The sequence below is a fragment of the Pristis pectinata genome, chromosome 1 (assembly GCF_009764475.1).
Source record: "Pristis pectinata isolate sPriPec2 chromosome 1, sPriPec2.1.pri, whole genome shotgun sequence".
Classification (NCBI taxonomy): Eukaryota; Metazoa; Chordata; class Chondrichthyes; order Rhinopristiformes; family Pristidae; genus Pristis; species Pristis pectinata.
In genome coordinates this window covers 20,462,327-20,475,005 of record NC_067405.1, presented here as the reverse complement: position 1 = coordinate 20,475,005, position 12,679 = coordinate 20,462,327, and the positions used below count along the sequence as shown (strand labels likewise).

The 12,679-nt window shown below is 37.5% G+C and overlaps 1 protein-coding gene across 2 annotated transcripts in view; it reads left to right on the top strand.

Moving 5' to 3' along the window:
• epc2 (enhancer of polycomb homolog 2 (Drosophila)) overlaps positions 1–12,679 on the top strand; it is a 53,534-nt gene that overhangs the window by 36,648 nt on the left and 4,207 nt on the right. For both annotated transcript variants that reach the window (XM_052013723.1, XM_052013715.1), the window contains exons 10-12: positions 1,495–1,835; positions 2,392–2,510; positions 6,962–7,121. In XM_052013723.1, the coding sequence (XP_051869683.1) occupies positions 1,495–1,835; positions 2,392–2,510; positions 6,962–7,121 (620 nt within the window). The remainder of the gene's footprint in view (positions 1–1,494; positions 1,836–2,391; positions 2,511–6,961; positions 7,122–12,679) is intronic.

The window sequence follows — 12,679 nt, the reverse complement described above, 5'->3', positions numbered from 1 at the left end:
GTTACTTTATTAGTCTGTCTCATTGCTTTATTGGCCACTCTCCCATCATCTGCTTTCCAGTAATTGAATTTATCTAAATTGCACATGTTCTAATGTACCAATTCTTATTTGTCAAACTTCCTTGTGTTTGCTGCCCTAATTGGCTCTCAATCAATCAGCACCTTCAATGTGTTTGCCCCTCTTTAAAATCTTCTACCCCACGACTCATTAAACAATTTTCTTCTAACTCTGTGCTGGAGTGACCATCCCCTTCCACCCACCCCCCACCACCCCCAAATACACCACCTAGCCATTGATCATCCTACTTTAGCCTTAATTTCTGGATCTTTCCCTCTCACTATTCCACCATTCTGAATTTCCCTGCTTGCCCTGTTATCAGAGTGCAACAGAGAGGTAGTCTGTTTTATGCATTAGGTCTTGACTGCTCTTCATTTGTTTTAAAACAGATTTTGTTAGGTCAGATAAGTTGTAACTAACAGTCACTGTTGCTGAGCCTAAGATTGCTGAAATGCCAGAGATAAACCACAGCACACAGAAAATACCTTCATGCTTGCTAGTTTGTGCTAGGTTGAAATGACACTGCTGGATTTGCTATATTAGAATTGGTACTTCCCCACTTGTCCAACTCGTGTATGATTTTTGTCCCGTGCGTGAATATTTCTCGCTAATGTAATTATAAATCAATGTGATTATTATAAGAAAAAATTGGATGAACTATAAATTGCATAGTACTGCTTAAATGAATTAAGATTTGCTAATGTGATATATTCATTGAAAATTTACAATACAGAAAGAGGCCATTCAGCCCAATGTATCCATGCCAGTTGTAAAAGAGCTCCCCATCATAATCGCACCTAACACTTGATCATGGCTCTTTGAGTACAGATTCAAGCAGCTTTTAAATGTGTTGCAGGTTTCTGTCTCTATCACCCTTGCCATCATAGTCCTACAGCGCAGAAACAGGCCCTTAGGCCCACCATGTCCAAGCTGTCCATCAAGTTCTTACTATATTAATCCTATTTGCATTCTGTCTTCTGGGTGAAAACTTTTTCCCTCATCTCCTCTCTGATCCTACCATTGGTTACTTTAAGTCTCTGCCCCTTGTTTTTTGTCCCTCAGCTATGAGAATTGAATCCTTGTGTCTTGCTCCCTCGTAATATGCATCTCAATTAAGTTTCCTCTTGGCCTTCTGTGTTCCAGTTTATATTGTGACAAACTTAATACTGACCTATTTTAAGGTAATAGTGCTATAGTAGAGATGTTATGTTAATAAACTCAGAAGAGAAATTTAAAAACCAGATTATATGTTTAGCTTTTCAAAGTTTTTATTGAAATAGAATTTTAAAATTCCTATTACAAAATGCTGTATAACTCCGAGTCTATGAAAAGGCTAAAGAAAGTCAAAATCTGTCAGACGTGCTAAACTCAAGCCTGTGAAAATATAATGCAAAAAGTAAACAAGCTCTCTTTTCCACCCTCCCTTTCCCTTATTAGGTTTTTGCTAGATCGCGCATCCACAGATCATGATCACATTTTACGGCAAATTGACCCAGAAATGCTGTCATCTCCTAGCTCCCCAGCTGCTTTTTCATCTGACGACTCATGGACCATTTCTTCCAATAAAGACTTTACAAATAGACTGTCACTTAGTGAAATACTAAGCAATATTAAAGCTTGCCGATTACGGCACTTCCAGCCTCGGTTAACCCAGCTTCAGGACAGTGATAATCGCTGTACTTCCAAAAAATTAGGACAGAATGTGAATAAAAGGAGAATTCCAATGTCTTCTATTTTATCGTCAAGTACCATGATCACCAGCAGGAATAGGATATCTGGTAAGTCAAGTAGTTTGTTCATTTTCTTTCATCATTTCCATGCTTGCTGATTCTTTGATCATCTGCCCCAGATATCTCATTGTCTCATTGAATGACCTGGTGTATTTTTTTTCTATTCGATGATGTTCCTGTGAAGCAGCTTAGGAGGTTCTTGCTGTATTGGAGGTGCTATGTAATTAGATATTATAACTGTTCTACTGTTACTCCTTTAAGCTGTAAACCACAGAATTTTTGCATTGCTTAATAATGACACTTAATTGGTTGGTTGTAATGCTCAAATTTGAAAATGTGTGATATTTCTCCCTCTACTGAATGTAGTACTTGTGTTTCATGATATAAATGTAAGCAAGAGTGCATGTAATTCACTTCAGAAGTACAGAATGGTCATCCAGCAAGGGAAAAACGTAAATCATCTCGGGTCCACCATGTAGGCCAATATTTTTTCTGAACTTTGAGTCCACCCAGTCCTTGGGTAGCTTTACAAAATGTATATTAAAAGTTAATGAAGGTTCAACTGATATTATTAGACCATGATATTAAGATATGTACTTAACAGGTGGCATAACGGAAGAGCAGTACCACACCCATCAACAACAACTTGCTCAGATGCAAAGGCAGCAGTTAGCACAGATGCAGCGACAACATTCCTCAAATGTCTCACATGGAAGTTCGCAGGTAATTATAGGGTTGTGTAGCAAATTTGACCTTGGCTTTTATATACTACACTACTCCAGGTGACAGGAAGGGTATAACATCATGGCTGTTAACATCATGATCCAGTGTTTCTTTATCAGTTAACCATTGTTGCATCAGGTATGGTACAGGTAAAATGTTAGTGCCCGTATCTTGTTGTCTCCAACACTAAGCTCAGATGGACATCATCCATCATTAGGTGTATGCACAGCTTGGTTATGTGACAACAATGCCTTAGCCTGGTTTGGAACATAAGCAAGCTTAAAACTCATAAAAGAGCACTTCCATGTTTGTTGATGTAATTTGAAGAATTTGTTTCTTTACACTAAATGTTTCCTTGCATTCTTTCGTGTCCTTCATGAATGAGAGTGCATCTATACCTGCATTTATCTAGGTAAATGTAGTGTGACAACCAAAGTCCTGATGCAGGGTCTTGACCTGAAACGTTGACTTTCACCTTTGCCTCAATAGATGTTGTTTGACCTGCTGAGTTCTTCCAGCATTCTGTTTTGTTTTTGTTCTGGGTTCCAGCATTAGCATTCCTTTTGTCTTCTGAGACAACAAATTACTTAAATACGTGAACATCTTGTTTGCTGCCATGTGATCTCACTTTGCAAAAAGCATATATTCATCAGATCATAGATTACAGAAATGGCCCGTTTAGTCCACCACTTCTATGGCAACCATCAAGTACTCACCTATACTAATTCCATTTCCCAGCACTTAGTCCATATCCACCTATACCTTGGTAATTCAAGCGCTCACCCAAATATTACTTAAATCTGGTGAGAGTAGCTGCCTCAATCATTCATGCAATCAATGTGTTCCAGGTTGCATCCTCCCTCAGGGTAAATTTTTGTTTCTCAAGATCTCACCCATTGCCTTAAACCTATGCTCTCTGGTTATAGACACCTCTCTAGGGGGGAAAAGTTCCCTGCTATCTACCCTGCGCATATTCCTCATCATTTTGTATACCTAAAAAATATTACAGGTTAATAACAAAGAGGTGAAATGCAAGAGATTTGCAATGGATGAATTGTCAAAGTAATGAAGACATTTTTCTTTTGTTAACCTTTAACAAACAAACTGTCTAAAATGTGATTGAAAGCAACTGTTGTAAATATCTCCTAATATCCTGATATAAACCCCGACCAGATGGATCTACCATCCTATAATACCAGTCAAGATAGCGTTCCAAATGTATTTGAAGATGTTCCATGACAAATGATACTAAACCATTTCTCATTATTCGTAATAATTGAAGATCGCAGGAACCAAAAGGAGCTTGATGTTGGAATTTGTATGGATGATCACTATGTAGTGCAAACAGTGTCAAGTAATGAATATAATTAAACAAACTGACTTGATCCCTTCATTTGCTTTTCACAGTTTGAATAATTAATGGGTCTCTGTACCATGACTGACCATCTGGTTAAGTAGATTTCCGATAGTTATCAAAGATCTATGAAAGTTAGTTAAAGAATAGATATTAGTGCCTGGGGCACAGTACATCTTTAATGTATATTCTCTCCATCATTGAATTAACTATTGGTATTCAAATTTAATAGCACGTAAAGAATCCAATTTGAGATGAACTGAGTCATCTGAAAGTCATATTAAAATTGATGCTCTTTCTTTATTATATAAGCACATTATATTAAAAAAATCCTTATTTCTGTTACACACAGTAATCACACAGTAATGTACAAAGAATAAAGAATGTAGAAAACTACAAATGGTTTATTAACTATTCTTGCCTATGGCTGTAGCTAAGTTTCCCAATAGATGCTGTTTTGCGTCATTATTGGGGTGGTGGGAAGGATGTGCTTTTTTTTAATACAGCTAGTGTTTTTGCATGCGAGTGGGAAAATGCGTGTGTTATGTGTTTGATTACTGTTTATTTTCTGAGTAGCAATTCAGCATCCATTTGGCACAGTCAAGAACGATATCCAATTGTTAAGAAACCCATGTGTTTTCACTTCCCTTATTGCCCGAGCAAGTTTCTGTTATTTTGCTCCTGTCTTTTCCATAAGTACTGAATGAATGATTCTGATGTTGTTACTGGCCACGTTTCCTAACTAAAATTCATTAAGTACTTTGCATTCATTGAATTATAATTGGTATGACTGATTCATTTTGGTTTTTTTTAAACTATTAATCTTAGCTCCTGAGTTTACTTTGAACTTTTTATGATGCTTTTATAAAATCAGCATAGCAAGTTGCAGGCATTGTGGATTACATTGATCTCAACCTCGGTGGAGGCTCATCAAGTTTTTTAGCTGTAAGGATTAAAAGAGCTGACTTTGCTTAATGTCTTTGTTGGATATTTGTAAATAGTGCCAAAACCCATTATCAATTTACGTATTAATGTATAAATTGAGTGTAGAGCCAATAAGCATCATCACTTTTGACATTTGAAACAATCTGAAGCATAAATACAACTGCCAGTTTACTGTCTGAAGCTAAGCAAAACTGTCTGTCATATTTGACCCTGAGTTCAGTCTACACTAAATTTGCCAATTTTTAATTGTGTAAAATCAGTGACCCCATTTTTGCCTTGTGTATGGCTGAATTCCCCATCCATGCATTTTTACCTCTAGACTTGGCTCTTACAATGCATCGCTAGGCTTCCGCGTTGTCCTGCACTCTAAATTTCCAGGTCATCTGAAACACTGTTTCATGTGTCATAGCCTACACTGGGTCCTGTTCAGCCTTCATCCTTTTCCTTGTTATCATGAGAACTACAGCATTTCAGGTAAACGTAAATGTTTGGTATGACAAAGGCACAATTATATGTTCTCTGCACGTATATTGTTAAATCCTTATTCTTGTTTTCAAGTACATCTATTGGCCATGTTCTCCCCCTCTCTAATGACATTCAGCCCCACAACAATCCATGGTATATGCACTACCTTTCTGTCTCTGGAACATCAGCAATTTTAATTGCTGCGCAAGTGGCCGCAACGCCTTTTGTCTGTGAAGACCCTAAGCTTTGGAATTCCTTTCTTAAGTCCTGCCTGTCTACCCTTTTCTGCTTTAAGATGTCCCTTGAGAGCTACAACTTTATCCAAGTTTTTAATCGTCTACCCTAACATTTTCTTGTTGCTTAATATCATACTTGGTTCAATAATGTACCTGTGTTGCACCGTGCAAGATTTTCCTATATTAAATAAATGCATATTGTGCATGTTGGGACTCTATTGGTAACTCCCTTGTTTCCACAATCTTCTGATTCAGAATCAAGTCCCATTCCAGAGAATTAAGCACAAAAATCCAGGTTGTTACTCCAGTGTAGTCGCAGAGTGTTGATCTGTCCATGTTTGAAATGAGATTCTAAACTGATGCCCTGTCTTCTCTCTCGTGAGCATAAAACTCCTCATGGCACAGTTTTGAAGAATAGTAGTCAGTGATCTTGCCTGCATTTTGGCTAGAATTAAGATTTCTAAAATAGGTCATCTGTTTTCTACCAGGTTGCTGTTTGAGGAATCCTTGTATAAAAAATTTCTGCATTTACTAAACAATAACTACATTTCAGAAGTACATAGTTATCCGTAAATTGCTTTGGGAGATCGAGGCTGTGAAAGGCTTTTTATTTATTTGTTCAAGGAATCTGGATGTTGTTGCCAATGCCACCATTTGTTGTCCATTCTTGATTACCCTTGAACATTTGGTCTGGAGCTACATAAAGTCCTAGTAAGGAGAACAAATACCCTTCCCCAAGGAACATTATCAAACCAAATGGGTTGTTGATGTTCTGGCAGTTTATTGGCTACTATTACTGAGACCGGCTATTTTTTCCATGCCAAATTTTACTTAATTACTTTCCCCGCCTGCTGTGATGAAATCAATGATCAACAACTTTGTTTGCTAACCGTGTAACTTAACCTCTATGCTATTGTACAAAAGCAACTCCAAAGTTGCCCCTGGATAAACCTCCATTAAAAATTTTAAGAAATTATTTTGCATTTTTAATGTTTTAGCACAAATTGTACTTTTTAAATATTGTATCACTTGACCTTTTAAGCACTTTAACCAAGTAACAAACAAAGTGACATAGATTTTTCTTTTGGAATATTTTCTATATGTTGGTGGATGGGGCATAGCTGATGTTAGTGAAGGAGAACTTAGGAAAGGCATCAGGTTTTTGTTTTAACTGGAGTAGTTTTCCGAAAAGTAATTGCACCCAGAACGCAATTGGTAAGACTATATTTAGGGTTGGAATTTTGGAAAGGGGAAACTGTGGATTAATGAGGTCTCTTCCTCTCATCTGTTTTGTAATTTTTTTTTATGATGTGAATTATCAAGTTATGTGCTGAATACCATGGATTCATGGCTACTTACTATCTCATTCTAGCAGGGTATCTCTATTCCTGTCTCCTTCGTGCATTTATCTGGCTTTTTCTTGAAAATTCATTTATGAAATATTTTTTCAGGGATCCAGGATATCTGACTGCTCTTCAAAAACGCTAGATTCAGCTAGTGCACACTTTGCAGCATCAGCTGTTGTTAGTGCTCCTGGACCAAGTCAGTCAGAAGTTTCCAAGGACGCTGCAGGTCAGACTGCAAACGTCAATGGTGTTGTCCAGTCTGCAGGTGAGACTAAAATAATGTTGTCTGTCAAAATCTTATGATAAATATGAATGAATTTGGGGGAAATAATTCTCAGCATTTTTCTCTTGGGTAAGCCAAAAACTTACACAATGTGAATACCTAGTAATTTGTGGTTAGTATTACTAGTAGCTTGCCATTAAGAGCAAGGACCTGCATTGTGTAAAGCAGATTGTCAGTTGAATGGATAGTTGCACATTAATTATAATGTAATTTATTGTTTAATTAAAGATTATTCAATTATCTTCCATTAGTGGTTTACTGATGCACCAGAAAATATATGTAAGCAGTTAGTTTTGGAGGTGTCACATGTAATCATCTTTGATTTAAACAAGAATGAATGAATTAATTGCTTATTGACCATCATGAATGCTGCAGATGGCCAGTATATTTTTGTAATCCTTTCATCCAAAGCAAAAAGTTGAAACTAATAAATATCACATTGTTTTTCATATGAATATGAAACTCAGTTGCGAGCTCCTGTACTGTTGTTTAACAATAGTGATATTGGATAGATTTTCACTTCCAGAATGTGGAAACACTGTTTTCACCTCTACCAACAAAATTCAACTGAGTCGAAACAATCCCATCACTTTTTTCAAAAAAAAACTCTTAGTCACAGATTATTTTTCCTTATCAATAGTTTTGTTTTGTAGGATTTTTCGTAGAAACTTGAAACTAGTCTCTTTTGAATTAAATGATTTGTCATTTCTATTGGCTGCAGCAAAACCTGAAACTTTATACAGAATGATTTCATTTGCTTTGTTTATGTAGCTTTTGAAGTTTAGTAGTTTGTATTTTTGTCTTGCCTGCAAAACTTTGGTCTTGCGCAAAACTCTGAAACTATGCTTGTTTTTTTTATAATCAACTACTCGCCTCATAAAATTTGCTAGAATGTTTTCAGAATTGAGGGTTTACAGCTCTAAAGTTAGACAAAAGAAACAGAATGTTCTTGAGAACATAAGGTTAAGAAAAGATTTTATGGAGATATACATGATTATAATTTGTTATCTGGAACCAACTGCCAGAGGAGGTGGTAGAGGCAGATACAGTTACAATGTTTAAAAGGCATTTGGACAGGTACTTAGGAAAGATGTTAAAGGCTATAGGCTGAATGCAGCCAAATAGGATTAGCATAGATGGGCATCATAGTCGGCATGGATGAGGTGGGCTGAAAGGGCCTGTTTTTGTGCTGTATGATTGTATGATCATGGATTTGGATAAGGTACATAGAAAGAAGCTGTTCCCATTAGTGGGTGCTTCAAAAACCAGGGTCAGAGATGCAAAGGCCTGGATAAAAGACGTGGAAGTTTAAGGAAATGATTCTTCCAGCAGAGTAATTTTAATTTGGAACTTGGAAATAAAGGCAAAAGCTGGGAATACTCGTATTGGACAACGTATGTAGGGAGAGGAAAACAGAGTTAGTATTTTAGGATGACAATCAGTGTTTTTAATATGTAGCGTTACTAATACCAGCATTCTGTTGCACATTACTTAAATTATATTAAACTTTACAGATGCATTGGTACAAAAATCTCTGTCTGCATATCATTAGTCCAGGTGTTTGTAGCAACCATTATGTTAATACACTGTGATTACCTTTGTGCACACCTGACTTAAAACCATGAAATTATATAGTGAAGGAAATGAGTGCAAGATTCCCATTACGTGGGAAATCACAATATTAAACTTAATCCCTACTGTTGTGTATCAGATTTACAGTTGGGTTTTAAATGATTTTTAAATGCATTTAATATTTCTATTATTGACGGGCATGAATTTTCATTTCGAGATCACTTTAGATAGTGAAAAAGATATTAAACATCACAATGCAATGTAGCCATCAGAGCAAAATATTGCAAAAGCAAGAAATGTGAAAGAAAAATGCAAAATGCCAAAACTTTGACCAGGGCAAGCAGCAACTGTGGAAAGAGAAACAGTTAATGTTTTGGGTGATGACTCTAAAATGATCTTGTCCTCCCCACAGAAAATGTGAAATCTGGAATTGGCTCTTCTTCTTAGCTTAGCTTCTAGTTTGGGTGGATCATCTAATAATCTGTAGGAGAAACTTTCCAGTGTGTGATAATTGCTTCATTTTCTTGTACATGAAACACATTACTTTTAAGAACATGAGAAATAGGAGCAGGATTAGGCAATATGAGGCTTCATTCATGCTCGGCCATTCATCAAGATTGTGGCCATTTTTTTTCCTCCAGCATTTTTTTGCGTTGCCTCCAGTCCCTTAATTCCCTGAATATCTAGAAATCTCCTGGCTGTTTTGAATGAAGTGAGACGATGACCACAGGTTCTAAACTCCTCAGTCAGGAGAAACTCACCCCCTCCATCCAGCCTTCTGAGACCTTTAAGAATTTTGTAAATTTGATTGCGAGCTCTCATTCTTCTGAACTCCAGAGAATACAAATTTTGTCTACTTAATCTCTCCTTATAAGGCAAACCTGCTGTCTATGGAACCAGTGAGTCTTTGCTGCACTCTCCCTTTTGGCAACTCAATCCTTTAAGTGAGGAGAACAAATTGTACACAATCTACTGGTGTGATCTCATCAAGGTCCTATATAATTGCAGTAAGGCATCTTTATTCCTGATCTCAAATCTAATAAAGGCCAACATATCATACCTTTCTAATTTCTTTCTGATGTGCATGTTGGCTTTCAGTCACTTATGCATAGGTCTCTTTGAACATAATCATTATGCAATCTTTCACTATTAAAAGAAATGCTCTGCTTTTCTGTTTTATGCACCAAAGTCATAACTTCACATTTTTCCACATTATATTGTATTGCATCCAGTAATTGTGGATAATCCAGTAATAAAGCCTCTTTACATCTTTATCCCTCCTGACAATTTTATTTTTGTGTTGATCTGTTTGTGAAAGAAAATAATTTAAAGATGGTTTGGAAAGTGGAAGATCCTTGCATTCTAACCGGTTCACTTCAATTTTGTAAGTGATTATGTGAACATATGTACATATCAAGAGCATTTAGGTGCTAGCTAGTAGCACAAATGGATAATGATCTGGGCTGCATCTAGAGGTATAGTTCTGGCAGTATCAAATGAACACAGTGACATTGGTGCCTTGGCATGTTTAACCATGTGTAATCTTCCTTTAAACTTCTCTGATCCAAGAAGAACATTTCAGATATTCCTGTGCATTAAATAACTGAATTCCCTGATACATGTTATCATTCTAGTAAACCCCTTCTGTATCCCCCTACAAATTTGAAATACAATATTTCAATAATTTGTAAATGCTCACCATAACTTCCTTGCTTTTGTGCTCTGCCTTTGTTAACAAAGCCTGCAATCTTTTTTTATAACGTTCATGTCAACTTATCTTTCAAAGCTTTGTCTGCATACACTATCAAGATCTTTGATCATTCCCCATCCCCACTGCACCCCATTGAGAAGTTACTATTTTAATTCGTTTGGTCATTAAGCTTTATTAGCAGGTTGAATCTTAAAAGGGTTGAAGACAATTTGAAGCAAACAGGAAATGCTCAGCAGGTCAGGCTGATAAAGGGCCTTTGGCTTGAAAGATTAGTCATAGTCATACAACAGGGGAACAAGCCTTTTGGCCCAACTGGTTCATGCCGGCCAAGACGTCTAAGCTAGTACCATTTGCCTGTGTTTGGCCCATATTCCTCTTAACCTTTCCTATCCACGCATCTGTCCAAGTGTCTTTTAAATGTTGTTAATGTACCTGCCTCAATCACTTCCTCTGGCAGCTCATTCCATATACAGACCACCCTTTAGGTGAAAAAGTTGCCCCTCAGGTTCCTATTAAATCTCTCGCCTCTAGCTTAAACCTATGGTCTCTAGTCCTTGATTCCCTAACCCTGGGAAAAGACTGAATTCACCCTATCTATGTCCCTCATGATTGGCCTAGCACCAACCCCTGGGGCACATCACTAGCCATGAACCTCCAGTCTGAAAAACAGCCTTCCACCATCACCCTCTGCTTCATATCATCGAGTCAATTGTGTATCCAATTAGCTACCTCTCTTAGGATCCCATGCGATCTAACTTTCCGTAGCAGCCCACCTTGTGAAACCGCCTTGCCTTCATTGACCTTCTTGGTTACTTTTTTAAAAAAAAACTCAAATCAAATTCGTGAGACATGGTCTCCCACACACGAAGCTGTGCTGACAACCCTAATCAAATCTTGTCTTTTCAAATGCATGTATATCTTGTACCTCAGAATCCTATCCAATAACTTGCTACCATAGATGTTGGGCTTACTGGTCTATAGTCCCAGGTTTTTCTTTGCAGTCCTTCTCAAATAAAGGCACAATATTAGCCACCCTCCAGTCCCCTGGCACTTCACCCATTGCTAACGATGATGCATGTATCACAGCCAAGGCTTCAACAATTTTTTCTTCTAGCTTTCCACATTGTTCTTGGATATGCCTAATCGGGCCCCGGAGACTTGCCTACCTTCATACGTTTTAAGACATCCATCACCACCTCTTCTGTCATGCGGACTATCCTCAAGACATCCCCATTAACTATCTCAAGTTCCAACGTCTTAACGTCTTTCTCCATGGTAAAAACAGGAAAAATATTCATTGAGGACGTTGCCCATCTGCTACGGCTGCACCCAAAGAAGTCCACTTTGGTCTTTGAAAAGCCCTATTCTCTCAGTAGTTACTCTTTTTTCCCCTTAATATACAAGATGTTTTTGAATTCTCCTTAATCTTCTCTGACAAAGCTATCTCGTGTCCCCTTTCTGCCCGTCTGATTTCTTTTTAAGAATACTCCTGCATCCTTGTACTCCTCCAGGGATTCATTTGATCCCAGCTGCCTGTACCTGACCCATGCTGCCTCCTTTTTCCTGACCAGAGCCACAGTATCCCTCGCCATCAGGATTCCCTATTCCTGACAGCTGTGTCCTTCAGTCTAGCAGGAACATGCAGACCTTGGACTCTCGTCTCATTTTTCAAAGCCTCCCACTTACCAGACATCCCTTTATCCACAAACAACCAAATCCAATTAACTTTTGCAAGTTCCTGTCTTAATTCCATCAAAATTTGACTTGCCCTGATTTAGAACTTTAACTTGTGGACCAGATCTGTCCCTTAACTAATTTAAAACTCTCCTTCTCTACAGTTGCTGCCTGATATATTGCTAGCACTTTCTGTTTTTGTCTCATATTTCCAGCATCTACAGTTTCTTGATTATTGTTCTTTGAAGTACTATAATGACTTCACCTTGTACTGTGACATAGCTACTGTATATGTAGGAACAATTCAATTAGGCTCTCTCTGTATAGCCCTGATAATTCTTTCAGATACTTAGCAGCTCCCTTTTGAATTTACCCCCATTACTACTCTGGCAATGCATTCCAGGCCCCAAGTTCTCACTGAATTTTTAAAAAATCTTTCCTTACACTTTTTTGTTCTTTTCACCTCTTCTGTCCTCCTGTTCATGATTGTTATGCCCTTGGGAACATTTTCTGTTTATTGTCTATATCCTTCATGGTTTTAAATATGCCTATCAAGTCTCCTCTCAACCTCCTCTGCTCCATG